Source organism: Pollachius pollachius (assembly GCF_949987615.1).
Source record: "Pollachius pollachius genome assembly, chromosome: 10".
In the NCBI taxonomy this organism is placed as follows: Eukaryota; Metazoa; Chordata; class Actinopteri; order Gadiformes; family Gadidae; genus Pollachius; species Pollachius pollachius.
In genome coordinates this window covers 21,480,459-21,495,309 of record NC_136943.1, presented here as the reverse complement: position 1 = coordinate 21,495,309, position 14,851 = coordinate 21,480,459, and the positions used below count along the sequence as shown (strand labels likewise).

The window sequence follows — 14,851 nt, the reverse complement described above, 5'->3', positions numbered from 1 at the left end:
GGTTGTTTCACCATCAAGGAAACACGAAGATAACGGTTCTCATAGAGTGTTTTACCAATCCTTGATAAATATGATGACAGTAATCAGACGTTTTTCATGTAATGAATAGTCACTAGTGACATTGATTTAGCTTACTGGCTAATGGGATGGAAAAAAGTTACTTGTGATTGGAACAGACATCAAGACACCATACGTTTTGTTCAGGTCCTAAAAAAGTAATCTATATCTATATACTTCTGGAGGGGCCTCCACAGCACACACACATTATAGCAGCATATTGCATTTGTCAGGCAATGCCATCTAAGGCGCAAGGGGGCAGTAAGGTGTTCCAGAGGATTTAGATTTGACCGCAGAAGAAGAAAACCCGGAAGATCTCTCCACTCTGGGCTGTAGTGATCTGTAATCTTTGCAAGGTAGGATGTGATCCTACTCCATTAGTTCATCTGCCAATGGTTATAACTTAGTTGCTTTCGTTTTGGTTGACTGTGATTAAACAACGTGTGACTGAGTGGCTCCTGTGGTTATCTTGTAACAGTGTCAAGTGAGCTTGCCATGTTTTGCCTGCACTGTGAGTTGTGTGTCACTTGGCTCCGGTCGAATTGTGGTGGTATTTTTGCTAGGCTATATATGAGGTATTACAATTTCCATATAGGGATGTATCAATACACCTAAAATGATGGTATAGTGTCAGATTTTATAATGGCCATCATCTGATTCCTCTTATCAGACCCATTTCAATGGAGATATAGTAGCAATACATTTAGTTGTATCATGCTTCAATAGTAAATAACTACTTGTGCCAGCTTTGTGTATTCATTCTCCACCCGTGTCTAACGCATCCCCCTCAGTGTCGTCCCCCCAGCTGTCTGCTCCACTCCGTCCAGACGTCATGGAGGCCTCAGGAGGAAGGGAGAGTCCGGAACCATCCGGTGCAGCAGCGGCAGTAGCCAGCTTCTCCGGCCTCCTCCCCAAACCCAAGCTCAGCGGCGCACAGCTGGACGCCCAGCTGCAGGACGCGGTCCGCCTCAAAGCCGAGGGGAACGGCTTCTACCGGGGGAGGAGGGTCCGCTCGGCCATCGGCTCGTACCACCGGGCGCTGCTGCTGCTGAGGAGCCTGGACTCGGAGGTCACCGCAGGGATCAAAGGCTTTGGGACGGAGGTGCCCGTCCTGACACTGGCACAGGACGAGCTGCTGAGGGACACGCAGGTGGACTGCTACAATAACCTGGCAGGTAGGAGGGAACGTAGGTCTGTTTAGAACCCCAATCCACCTCAAGTTATTGAGCCCGAAGTCCCAAGTAGATAGAAGAATACATTGTGGCTATGAATCATATCAAGTGGTACCGTAAAAGACTATCTGCAGCACTGTTCCACTGATCCAGTTCCGACTGGTGCCCACCAGTATGCACAGTTTCAGGTTCACACAGGAGGTCTACTAGCCAGGTTGTTCACTTACTCTGCTATATGGTCCTTTTAATGGGTATTCATCCAAAGTTACTCGTAAATTAATCCAGATATTGAGGGGGATTGAGGGGCAGTAGGACAGCATGCCGGCATTGGGGATCGAACTCAGAGCCTTTTTAGCTCAGAGCCTTTTTTCATGTCCAATCTTTCCCAGCATGTTTGCTCCAGAAACAAAGTGTGGATTACGCCCGTGTCCAAGAGTACAGCCTGCGCGTGTTGCAGAGACGACCGGGGGACCCCAAAGCGCTTTACAGGGCTGGGGTCGCCACCCTGGAGCTGGGCGATGCACACACTGCCAAGCAGTACCTCACCAAGGCCTGCAGGGTGCAGCCTAACGGTAAGACCACATTGTGTAGGAAAGACACACTTTAAAGGAATATTTCAGAGCTTTATTTGAATGCATATTTCACAAAAGAAGGTATTTTGTTTGTAGTCTGCATTGTTTGTCTTGTAACTCTTTAATGAAATCGCCTTCAGCTATTGAAGATAAACTATATGCAACCTAATCCACTTTACCCTTGTTTTCATCTGACTCGGTTGGCGGTTCAGGAATTCTAGACCAACTTGTTGCTAGCCACAAATCGTATTTCACTAGATATGTTATAGATAAATATATATACCCCTGGTTTTCATTGTGTGCCATTGTTGCAGATGCAAATGTGAAGAAGTACCTGCTGAAGGTAGATGAGAAGCTGAAGTCAGAGCTACAGAAGGAGAAGGCGATGTACCGGGGAATGTTCTCCTCCAGCTCCAAGGGGGAAGAGTCAAGTTAGGCCAGCGGCTAGGCCCTTACAAGCCAACCTTCCTCAACCCACGCTTCCACGAGCCCAGGCTCCAGAGATCTACAGTCGGAGTGGAGCTGATCTAACGGTGCCTCACCTGGCTAATAAACAATGAACAGATCACACGCACGGCGTCTCCGTGATGCTGTGGGTGAGCACGAATGAGCGAGGTCGTAGAGTGCATGCTAATCTGAACAGTGGAGGTTCAAGATGACAGCAGGCGCGTGCAACGTGCAGCCCACACTGAACACATGCCCTCGGTGGAAATGTGGTTAAACATTGTTAGTGTTTTCAATATAGAGTTGTATAGGATGGTCCGTACTATTGGACCGGCACCCCAGAGCCGCAGGGCCGTTCACTGCAGTCTTACTCTTATGCCTTCATCAATGTGTTCTTTGGTCAATTTCACGACCGTGTTGCTTTAATCTGTTGTTTTTTTGTTTGATTCAATAAATACTTTTTGTAGTTTGCCAAACTGCTATCCATTTTTTAAATACCATACTAGAAATGATGCTATACATGGACACAAATGCATTCTTTAGAAGTTTATTTTATTAATTATAGTCTGTTTATTTTCTCAAATACATCTTAGGACACATATCTTCCATTCAAATCTTAGGATACACATTTCAAAATCCTGAGCAAAATATCGAGTTAAAGATTATTTGCTTTTGGTCAATATCTGGCCAATATGATTGTACTTTTCAATAAACAAGAATAACCTCACATCCACACTAAAGCCATTATCACTGAATCACAGAAATACAGAACAGTATGCAGAAATGCAGCGTGTACATCCAGCAACATCATTCATGTGTTTAAAGTTGTGTTTATTACATCCTTACTCCTAATAGAATACTGACTAGACTTTTGTAATAGTTTGAGGATGAAGGCCTCACTGCTTCACTTCTTTGACGATCTCTTCTTGAGGCTCAAGGACCTCATGGAGCCAAACATTCTCTTCCCGAGGTCCCTCAGCGACCTGGACCGCTGGAGGGTCCGGGGCGGGGGTGACGGCGAGAAGGAAGGGGAGGAGAGGGGCGGTGAGAGGGACTGGCAGCTGCCCTCCAAGCTCTGGGACCGGGAGAGGTTGAAGAGGCTGGCTGTGGAGGACAGGCGTTTATCCCCGTCCCCGTCCAGCGGCCTCACGCCGTCCTCTGGCTCCAGCTCTAGCCGGGCCCGCGCTACGTCCAGGGAGGACACCCAGGGTGTGGCCCTCAGCGGCTCCTGGCGCCGCACCCGGGGCACCAGCAGGCCCTGGGATTCGCTGCGGAACAGAGTCCTGGAGAGCCTCAGGCTGGAGCTCCTCTTCTCCCAGCCGCCTTTGCCCTTGGCAGCGGAGGAGCTTGGGGAGCTGTCCACCGTGGGCCTCTTCTCCTTACAGCTCCCCGTCATGGGCTGCCCCCTGCGACACTCCCTCCTCCAGCTCCCGCTGCGGCTCCAGCCGTACCCGTACTCTGCCCTGTCCACCTCCTCCCGGTCGTTGTCCGACTCTCTGCCCCAGAGGCGCCCGTCCCAGCCCCTCCAGAGGCGGCCCGACGTCCTCTTGGGCGCGGAGGCCTCCCTGGGCCGGGGCTCCCCCTCTCGCTCGTCCTGCCCCCAGGTGGAGCCGTAGTTGTCCCGGCGGGCGTAGCCACTCATCGGCGACGCCCGGACCAGCTCCCGGGACGCGTGCCTCCCTCTGTAGAGGCCTTCTCCCTCGGACCGCCTCCAGCCGCCGCCACCCCCGCTCCCCCCCGCTGCCTCTGCGTTCTGCCGGAGGGACCCGCCCCTCGGCCGGACGGCGGGGGCCGGGGCGCTGGCGCTGCCGCGGGGCAGGGAGCACTGGGACGGGGCGTCCCGCCGGAACACTGAGAGGGGGGTGGAGCCTAAGGGGGACGGCTGGAGAGGGCGGGGAGGGGAGTGGCCCCTGGGGAGGGGCCGGGAGGCCGGGGAGGAGGCGGTGGAGGACGGCAGGTCGGAGGGGCCGGGGCCCTGCTGGTAGTTACAGTGGGAGGACTGGTAGTGCGGGGCAGGCGCCTGGGCCGGGGGGTACGGGTGTAGGGGGCTGTTGGCGTGGGAGAGGGGCGGGGTGAGACTGGCCTGTGACCGCGGGGAGTGAGGCAGCGGAGGATTGAGACCAGAGTGAGACTGTGGGGAGTGCGTGACGCTGAGCGACAGCTGCATGGGCCGCGGCGGAGTGAGCTCCGAGTCCACCGAGGTGCAGCGCATCTTGGCCCAGGGGTGGGGGTGGTCCTGGGACGCCAGGCGGTACGGGTACCCCGGCGCGTGGCCCTGGCTCCTGGGCCGGGTCCCGGGCTCCACCTGGAAGCATTCCACGTCCAGCTCCACCCCCTGCTCCATCAGCCCCACAACCACGGCCCGGGACAGGCCCGAGAGGCGCACGATCTCCTCCACCATGGCCGAGTCCTCCGCCAGCAGGGCGCCGGAGCCCAGGTCCTGGGTGAGGCTGCTGCGCTGGGACCCCGGGGCCGACCCGGAGTGGACCCCCAGCCCGGCCCCCGGCGGGGCGCTGCTGCTCCAGTCCAGCGAACGGCAGAAGTTCTGCGATCCAAACGGGGGGGTCGCTCCGGCCCCCGACGCTACCTCCAGAGAGCTACGGTGGCTCAGGGTGGAGGGGCAGGTGGAGATGCGGGAGCGCGCTCTGAGCCCCGGGGTCGCCGTCGACGACGACGTCAGGGAGGTCGCCGAGGTGGAGGCGGCCTCCTTGGAGAGGTCGGCCCTCAACGCCCCAGCGCTGGCGTTCTTGGTCTTCTCCACCAGCCCCAGGCTGCCACTCACGCCAGGGGGCAGGTTGAGGTTGAGGTTGAGGTTCAGGTTAATGTTCACGTCTTCCCCCGTGGCCGAGGGGAGGTTCCCCAGGTTGATGGAGTTCCTGCTGGCCCTCTTGCCGGCGCTGCTGAGGCTGACCTTGGCCGAGTTACCCATCAGGGACTTGCAGGGCGTCACGCTGCCCCCCAGTGGCTTGGGGGAGGGCGCCATGCGGCTCTCGAAGGCCGAGAGGGACTGCGTGGAGCCGTGGCCCTTGCTCGGAGTGCGGAGGGCGTTGTTGGCAGCGGCGCCGGAGCCGGACCCCTGGGTGAGGTCCAAGGTGGAGGCAGAGGAGCGGCTGCGGTACTGGTGAGCCAGCCGGGAGATGTACTGCTCCAGCTGGGTGAGGGAGGGCGGGCCCGGGGCCGTGGGGGAGACGGGGTCTGGGTCCGAGGCCGGGGGGTCCGAGGCCGGGGTTTCCTCCAGCGGGGGGCCTTCGGGGCTGGTCGAGGCAGAGGACTCGTGGCCCTGCGGGGTGAAGAGGGGGCTCTGGAGGGCCACAGCGTGCAGGGGGCTGGGGTAGCAGTACACCTCCTTGGTGCGTCGGGACACCAGGTCTGTGCAGTAGTGCGGGTCCAGTTGAGCCCTCAGATGAAGGGAGGAAGAGGAGGAGAGGGGGTCGAGGAGGGAGACCAGGGTAGAGGTCTGAGGGTCGCTCAGAGATGAGCAAAGGTCGGATAAGAAGCTCAGGCCGGCTGTCTCAAAGTCCCCTGCAACAAACAACAAAAGATTGTTTTAGAAGACTTTCCTGGACTGTTTAAAGACCCATCCGTAAGGAGAACTCTCAAGGGTTAAGAAGTGTTAACAATCTTCATTGAGTGGAGGACATGCACTGTATCTACATCATGGCTTACTGTACCACAGCCCATGTAAAACTAGAACATATTCACAAATGTGTCTTATAAACCTCGGAGTATGTCACATGCATTCAGAAAAGATGGTTCAAGTGCTGCAGATGTGAAAGTACCCCTCCTCATTCCCCCTGGAAGCATGGTCAACTCTCAGCTCCAACACATTCTAGCCACTGCAGGACTGCTGCTGTGCATCAGAATGGCAGCAATGTTAATCCCACCAATTGTCTTTCTTTTTGTAGCCCATGCCAAGTTGTCCGGCACAAGGTTGCATATTTAACGGGTTCCCATGGCGATGACCCCTGCATGCCTCGCCTTTGTTCCCTTGATCCTGATTTAATTGCAGTCCTGTCAAGTATTGACCAGAGGGGACTTGACAAGAGGAATGGGTGTTCCTCTAAACAGAACCAATCAGAGCAAAGCCCCCGTTGAATGAAACATACAAACCCCATCGCTAAGGTTGTGGACCCCGAAACGAGAGGCTCACCTGAGACGAACCTCCTCCCCACCACGTCCGTCTCCCCGGGGACGCTCTGCTCCGAGGCGGGCTGCTGGCCGCACCCAGCGCCCTCCGCCCACCGGGGTGCGCTGGGCTCCCCGGGGACAGGGGGCTGGTCCCCGGGGACATGGGGCTGGTCCCCGGGGACATGGGGCTGCTCCCCGGGGACAGGGGGCTGCTCCCCGGGGACAGGGGGCTGGTCCCCGGGGACAGGGGGCTGGTCCCCGGGGACAGGGGGCTGCTCCCCGGGGACCGAGGGAGCAGGGTGCTCCCCCCCGTGCCTGGGGGGCTTGGGGGGCGGCCCCGGCAGCCCCGGCAGCCCCGGCGCCGCCTCGCTGGACACTGAGTAGCAGGAGTCCGACAGAGAGCTGCCGCTGACCGAGTAGAAACCTGGAGAGGAGGGGGGGAGGAGAGGGGCATCAGAGTTTAGAGCTGGTCTGTGGAAAGTCCCTCTTTGTTGGGGACCATGCTGGAGTACAGGTGGGGTCAGGACGAGTGAGGGAGGAGGGGTGAGCGGTCAGCAGATTGTAGTGATAGAGCTGCTTTGTGGTCCATAACAACCTCAATATAGTTTTAACAATGGTTTCTTTTTACCACCAAATTGCAACTGGCAAAGACTGGATCTGCAATAAAGGTCCTTGGAAGAGAATGCAATATTTGGTCAAGATTACAGCGTGGGCTCATATGTTTTGACTTTTGAGTACGAGCAATGTAGATGGATAAGGCAAAAGAGGATTTCATCTGGTTTAAAACCTAAAAAACCTTCAGTAATACAAGAGGTGAGTAATAATAACCTGATAAATGGTGGTATGTGTGCAGGCGATCTATGAGGGGAGGCAGTCGGTGTGAATGAGGTCAAGCTATGAGATAATAGACGGTGTGTTGGGAGAGCAGAGGCAAGGTTTACAAAAGGAGTTGAGGGTTAATGTTTAATCGAACTGCACACAGTCAATAGTGGCAGGAGGTGACGGGTGGTGCAGGTAAACACATGAGCACCCTATGAATGACCAGATAGGAAGAGCAGAGCTGCTGGGGCTTTGGATACTAGTATGTCTTAACTAGTGTCTTCATGTTGGTGGTTCTTTGTGTACTAGTATGTCCTAACTAGTGTGTTCATGTTGGTGGTTAAGAGCAGAGCTGGTGGTTCTTTGTGTTCTAGTATGTCTCAACTAATGTCTTCATGTGGGTGGTTCTTTGGTTACTAGTGTGTTAACTAATGTGTGCTTCATGTTACTTGTTCTTTGTTTACTAGTATGTGTTAACTAGTGTCTTTATGTTGGTGGTTAGGTGCCGTACCTGAGCTGGGTCTGGAGTCACTGTCCATCTGGATCATACCATTAGAGTCCAGAGTGTGGGGGGACAGCAGCTCAGAGGAGGCATCCCAGGACAGATTGGACCACCTTGAGCTACCAAACCCCCCGGTTTTGCAATGAACTGGCCCATCGCCTTGGATACCCCCCTTCTCCAGTAGGGGTCCCTGACAGGGGGGGGATATGACCTCGGAGGGAGAGCAAGTCTGAAAAATGAAACAGACACAAACAGAAGAAGACTTTAGTCGGGCAGCTCAGCGAGAGACCTGCTGAATGTACCGCCTGAGGGCCACAGTGGTGGCCTGTCACGCTGCGCAGCAAGCACTAGTAACATTAGAAAGAATTTGTCCTAAAAACAAAATAAGGTTCTGACCCCCCCCTCGGATTACAACCACCACCATCCCCCCAACAAAGATCCTCCCTCTCCCTCTCCCTCTCACACACAGATTAGCAGTAAAGTGACATCACCAGCTTCCTGGAAGTCTCAAGGCACCAAACAACACAGCTGCAACAAAAGCCTTCTGATTGTACCTCAGTGGCAGAGTTACTGTGTGTCGCCGATTTACATGATTGGTTTTGTTCGATGGACATTTCCCATTTCCACACACACACACACACACACACACACACACACAAACAGCTGGTCTGTTGCTTCCTCTCATTGCTTAAACTTCCACTGTCCTCCACTCCCCCCCCCCACACACACACACACACACACACACACACACCCACACACACTACAATTAAGGAGATAGTCTGTGGACAACAGACCTCTTGTAACTCTAGGCACTAATTAATCCCCCTTGTTACCGAAGGCAGACAATATAGGTAGTGAGTCACCAATGGAGTGAAAGAAGAGTGGTGGTGATGTTGCTGGGGGGGGGGTAGGGGTCGTAGGATAGGGGGAGGGATTTAGGAGGATAATACCAGGAGACAGATGACGCAACAAAGAACAGCAGGAGCTGCAGAAGGAAAGGGGGGATGGATGGATGGATGGACTGCTTCTTTAGGGAGGGAGGGGGGGGGGGGGGGCTGTTGAAGAAAAGAGTTGAGAGACTTTGATCCCTCCTGAAGCTCTAACTCCTCTCTGTCGGACTCTGCTGCTGGAATGTAAAGGCAGCGGAATGGAGGAACGAAAGAGCGACTAAAGAGCGAAAACAGAAACAAGTCCGCTGGTGGGAGGGCGAGCAAGGTGGAGGTGGTGGCGGTTGCCTGGTGAGAGACAAGGGCATCTCGAAGGAGGTGCAACACCCCCCTCCCCCCCCCCCCCACCCACCCACCCCCGTCTTGACAAACACCACCCCCTCCCTGCCTCTATTATCTCCTTGCTGCCACCTCGTCCTCACCATAGATACGCCAGCTCTCTCACTCTCTTTCCTTCATTTCCACTCTCTCTGCCCTCTCCTCCCACACAGGACTACGAACAACACAAAGAATATTTTAACCCGTCCAGGTCCAGAAAGCAGGCTGCACAGAGCATGCGTCCATCCTTCTGTCCTTTGGTTGGGGGTCAAGTATATTGGGCCTTTGTGAACCATCCCATAATCGCCTCTCTGTTTGAAAAGCCCTCGATAATGCAATGCACATTTTCCTGAATGCGAGTTCCCCAAAATAGACCACTCAGAGGCTTGGAGCTTAGCGTTAACTCGTCCTTGTGCTGTTGTATCTCCTTCGGGCCGCTCGCGCTGCACGTCAAACAAACGATCTCTCTGATGGGCCCTGATGCAGGGCACGTTATGGCATCTCACGTTACAGCAGCAACGAGGGCATGATCGAATCACAGAGCCAGCGGACAGGAAGCCCGGGGTGCTGGGCCGGACGGCTGTAACACGACACCTGTGTCGGGAGAGGGGGAGGCTAGGCAGTGTGGGAGCAGAGACACCAGCAGTGGGGCATTCGATTATTTTTGCTGCTGCAAAAAACGGGGTTTAATAACCAGGGGTCTCATGCAACAAAGTGCCTTTTAAGAGGACCAGGCTGTGTGCGTGTGTGGACAGAGGACGTTTTAGCCAATGAGAGAAGCAGCAACCAGCTGTGTGTGTGTGTGTGTGTGTGTGTGGGTGGGTGTGTGTGTGCGTGTGGGTGTGTGTGTGTGTGTGTGTGTGTGTGTGTGTGTGTGTGTGTACAGTGGAAGTTTTGGGCAATGAGAGGAAGCAGCGACCAGCTGTGTGTGTGTGTGTGTGTGTGTGTGTGTGTGTGGGGGGGGGGGGGGAGTGGAGGACAGTGGAAGTTTAAGCAATGAGAGGAAGCAGCAGACCAGCTGTGTGTGTGTGTGTGTGTGTCTGTGTGTGTGTGTGTGTGTGTGTGTGTGTGTGTGTGTGTGTGTGTGTGTGTGTGTGTGTGTGTGTGTGTGTGTGTGATTGTGTATGTGTTTGCGCGTGGGAGTAGAGGAAGTAACTAAAGCGCGGCTCAGGACCTTGCGTGGCGTGTTCGGAGCGCGCCCTGTTCAGATCCTCCACCAGAGCCGTGGAGGATCGGCACCAACCCACTCCTACTCGCGCTTACATTTCTGCCTTCTGCTCCGCTGCCCGTTACATAACAGAACACTGATCACTAGGATAATAAGCCTGTAATAATAATAAGTGACAATAAGCCCTGCTGTTGCTAAAACACTGACACAGTGAGGCTGAAAAACAAAAGCCTGAAAAAGCAGCCGCCTCAGTTTGAATGCCTTGGCTGGGCTGCGCTGTGTGGGCCGCTCTACCCCGGCGTGCCACGCAACTGACGGCGAGCAGGCTGATCCCCGCACAGTGGTGATGACTAATCTCTCCCACCCCCCCCCACACCCCCCAGCGAGGACCCTCAGAGGGGTGTCAATCAGTGGGCGGTGGCGACGGAGAGAGAGAGAGAGAGAGAGAGAGAGAGAGAGAGAAAGAGAGAGAGAGAGAGAGAGAGACAGGGCAGAGGGAACGGCAGTGTGTTTCTATACATCCACATCTCTGACCACTGGTTCGATCCCCGGCTCCTCCTAACCCAGTGTCGAGGTGTCCCTATGGCCCCTTTCTCTAGCTTATACAGACAGGGGACGCCTCACCCTAACTGAGGAAGAGGTGTGGCGTCCCCTGTCTGTATAAGCTAGAGAAAGAAATCATGATGGTAACCCACCAAGACTCCACTTCCCTTCCCTATGAGCCTGAGATGTACAGCAGGTCTGGTGTTATGGTTGTCAAAAGCGAGCTGACGAACCGGATTTATCATGACTTAGTGAGGGAGTGTGCCAACATGTCTGTGGCAGGTTGCTCAACAACAACACAGACACACACTTTGTAGAAACACCTGTTTGTCTGATTGCATCACCGCTGATTCTGCTCAGAGGTTCTGGTTTGGAGATATAAGATGTTCAGGGTATATATACGTGGGCCGGACCACCCAACGTCTCTCTCTGGCGTGGGAGGGGTCTTGGTGGTCATCTAAAAGCGCCAACTTCTGGTGGGTAAAGTTGGTGTGTGTGTGTGATTAAAAGAGAAACACACACACACCCACACACACACACCTCCCAACCTGTGCATTGCTATTTACAGACACATTCCAACCTGTTTCCATGGAGTTCTGGCACTTTCACAATAAAGATGCAGCTGATTCAAAAGCAAAAACACATACAAACACACACACGGACACAGACAAGGAAACAAACTGGTGGGCAGAGAAAGGGGTCATGGGACAGTACAGGGTGACTCTTATGGAACAGTATTGTGGCCTCGTTGGGGAGAGTGTGTGTCAGTGTGCCAGGAAGCTGTAACCAACACCTAACACACATTCTTGTGCGGTGTTTTTTGTGCGTTGGCCGTTCCCAGCGACTCATGGAGCTCCAGGAAATAGGAGCCACGGTCCATTCATAGCCACGGGGAACCACACCACACCAAGTGTCGTTAGGACTGGGAATGGAAAATCTCACGGTCACAGTTTGACTTTTTGTTACAGACCACACGCCCACGCCACAGTAACCTCTTACAAGATGTCCTTTCAGACCTCAGACGGTAGAACCTGCTTGATACCGCTGGTAAAGCCCAGTACCTCTCTAACATGTGTCCTTAAGTCTAACCTTGACCATAAGATCCACTGGATCAGACTGGCACTGGGACTGGGCCGTGGCCCAAATTACAGTACTTCCCAGTGTAGGGAAAACACCATTCATGTAATAATACGGTTCCCTGGTGGGATGGAGTCTGTGTGTGACCATCTCGACCCATTACGCATTTGACAGTAGGCACACGGGCAGGCGCGCCCGAGGGAGGATGATACCGGGGGCTACAGAGCCCCGCAGGGAACGGTTTGTTGGCATGATATCACCAGCATCCATACATATTTAATAACCCTGCCATGCACTGATCTAGGCCGTGCCCAACACACTGACCTGTTGCCTGCGGGATGTCGCAGCAGAACACTGGTCCAGATCCGTGGCCGACGCGCCGTCGAGGTTCCCGGTGTTCCCCTCCGGTCCAGGGTGGACCGTGACGTTACCGGCGGCCGCGGCGCTGACCTCTAGCGCACCGTCCACCAGGTCCAGGTGTTTGCAGCGGAGCAGCTCCAACTCCAGCACCCCGGCTAACGTCGCTTTGAGCCGTTCGCCGATCCGGACACGCTCGGTGCCGGACCATAGAGAGGTCACGCAGCTGCGTCGCCCGGCCATTCCGGGGCGAAGTGGACGAGCAGGGGGGTACGGGGGGCGCACCGGCGGCCGCGGAGGCTCTATAATGGCCGTGCGCTCGTACTCGGTTCTCCGATCACTGGACAGACGGGCTACGGTCCAGCACTAGTCAGCTCAATATGCATGTGAGCTGTCGACGGCAGCCACATCTCAGCCGCTCACAAATCAAACGGATGCTGTGTCAAGGGGGGAAAAAACGCTGCTACTGCTGAGCGTCTCCATCTCGAGTGCCACACGTCAAGACCGCGGGTAACGAAGCCTGCTGCCGGATCCCAATGACGGCAGCCTATATCCACTTGTCGCCTACTTGTAAGGCGATTAAATAACCATGATCCATAGCGTTGGTCTCGTCATTCGGTGTTGACATGCGTCCAGACCGCGTTGGATGGAGGGTCCATGTGCGGTGTGTGTGTGTGTGTGTGTGTGTGTGTGTGTGTGTGTGTGTGTGTGTGTGTGTGTGTGTGTGTGTGTGTGTGTGTGTGTGTGTGTGTGTGTGTGTGTGTGTGTGTGTGTGTGTGTGTGTGTCCTGTGGTCCGCTTCCTGCGGCGGGTGCAGACAGAACAATGCGCGAGGTATCGTTACATGTGGGCAACAGTGCGGGGGGAAAAGAAATGTAATGTAAAAGGGAGGGGCCTATGCGCAAGAGATGGACGCGGATTGGTCGGAGAAGTTTTTCGAACGGACGCATGGAAAACCCCAGGATGTCCAACTCGGACCCCAGGGCTTTTGGGAGGGCTCCGTTCGAATGTTTAGTCTGTTTCTACCCTTCACTCGGTCCCTAGGACCTCTGGGTCCGTTCCACTGTTAAGGCTTCTCCCATTCACTCGGTCCCTAGGACCTCTGGGAGGGGTGCGTTCCACTCCCCTTCACTCGGTCCCTAGGACCTCTGGGAGGGGTGCGTTCCACTCCCCTTCCCCTTCCTAATAATAATAGTTCTTATTATTTATTATTATGATTATTATCAGTTATAGTAGTTGAAGTCTAGTAGCACAATTACTACTCGTAGAAGTAGGCTACAACTACCACTAGTAGTAATCTGTTAGTAGTAGTATTAGTAGTAGCCCTAGTTAGTATAGTAGAAGCAGTCATAGGTTGATAGTAGAAGTAGTATAGTAGTAGTAGGCAAGTTGTAGAAGTAGAAATATCAGTAGAATAGTAATATAAATAGTAGCAGTGGTAGAAATAGTAGTAGTAGTGGTAGTAGTAGTAGTAGGAGAATAGTAGTAGGCTAGTTGTAGTAGTAGAAGTAGAAGTATCAGTAGACTGGTCATTTAAGTAGTAACAGTGGTAGAAATAATATTCGTAGGCTTGTGGTAGTACTGGGTCTAGTAAGGAGTAGTAGGCCTGCCCTAGTAGTAGCTTAGTCGTATCTTTTGCGCCTGTTAGTAGTACATAATGTGATAACTGTTGTTGTTGATGTAGCTGCTTTTTGTATTTTTACTCATATTAATAAATTGTAAATAAATGTTAAACACATCATTCATTCTTAAATAAGCCATTTCAACAGTAACGTTAGTTATGTCCAGTAAATTAATATTCTACCGCTTTATTATTCTATCATCCTTACTATTGCCACGTGCACTGCAGTGGTCTGGAGCGATACACTGTCCAGCAGATGGCGACATTTAGCGTAATATCGGATACTCTTGCCCAAAATCTAGTGGATAGACATACACAAGGTCATTAAAGCGCTTAAAAGACAATGAACGTAGTTTATTTGCTAGTACAATGCTTTGTTGTGGGTCACTGTCGACCACCAGATAGTATGACGACGTATGGACTCGTATTGATACCAAATCCCCAACAGGGCCTGGAGTTAATGGGGCCCTGAGAGAGGCCAGATGTTCACCCTAATCCCCTGGAAACTGTTGGTTGGAGAGTGTGCACTTTGTATGGGAGGATTGGTTTTTGGCTGCTTCTGACTTCTTCTGTGTGTATGTGTGTGTGTGTGTGCGTGCGTGGGTGCGTTTTTGTGTGTGTGTGTGTGTGTGTGTGTGTGTTTGTGTGTGTGTGTATGTGCTTATGCGTGTATTTGTATACAGGTATGTGTGTGTATGTGTGCATGCCTTTTAGCGTATGTGCGTGTGCATGTGTCTGTGTGTGTGTGTTTGTGGAGGTACATGGTGTTTGTGTGTGTGTGTGTGTGTGTGTGTGTGTGTGTGTGTGTGTGTGTGTGTTTGTGTGTGTGTGTGTGTGTGTGTGTGTGTGTGTGTGTGCTTCTGCGTGTGTGTGTGTGATCACATACTTGAGCTGTATTTTACCTGCACTGTATTCACATTGTTTTTGTGATCCCTCGAGGGGGTCGATGGTAGACTCAACTCTGTTATTATGGGATGTAAATAGAGTTAAGACAGATACCTAATCCGTCAACAATGAGAATGATAACTAGTGCACCCCCATCATCAGGCTGTTTGAAATAGATCACAATAATGTTGCTCTCTTCAGCTTATAGGATGCCGTCATTATCATCTGTGTATGTGTGTGAG

General features: G+C 53.3%; 2 protein-coding genes across 3 annotated transcripts; one reads left to right on the top strand and one right to left on the bottom strand.

The window, feature by feature from the left end:
- The first annotated feature begins 364 nt into the window (after positions 1 to 364).
- ttc9c (tetratricopeptide repeat domain 9C) lies at positions 365 to 2,712 on the top strand. Of its 2 annotated transcripts, none has more exons than XM_079745217.1 (4): positions 365 to 413; positions 849 to 1,232; positions 1,619 to 1,801; positions 2,116 to 2,712. In XM_079745217.1, the coding sequence occupies exons 2-4, from the start codon at positions 890 to 892 to the stop codon at positions 2,235 to 2,237; spliced, it is 648 nt and encodes a 215-aa protein (XP_079601343.1). In that variant the 5' UTR covers positions 365 to 413; positions 849 to 889; the 3' UTR covers positions 2,238 to 2,712. The 2 variants fall into 2 exon arrangements, with proteins under 2 accessions (XP_079601343.1, XP_079601342.1); XM_079745216.1 differs by lacking the exon at positions 365 to 413 and adding an exon at positions 433 to 568.
- A 90-nt stretch (positions 2,713 to 2,802) lies between these two features.
- On the bottom strand, positions 2,803 to 12,929 carry LOC307081955 (uncharacterized protein). The gene is made up of 4 exons (XM_079745334.1): positions 12,072 to 12,929; positions 7,704 to 7,923; positions 6,396 to 6,797; positions 2,803 to 5,767 (listed from the first exon to the last, which is right to left on the bottom strand). The coding sequence occupies exons 1-4, from the start codon at positions 12,345 to 12,347 to the stop codon at positions 3,150 to 3,152; spliced, it is 3,516 nt and encodes a 1,171-aa protein (XP_079601460.1). The 5' UTR covers positions 12,348 to 12,929; the 3' UTR covers positions 2,803 to 3,149.
- Between the last annotated feature and the right edge of the window lie 1,922 nt (positions 12,930 to 14,851).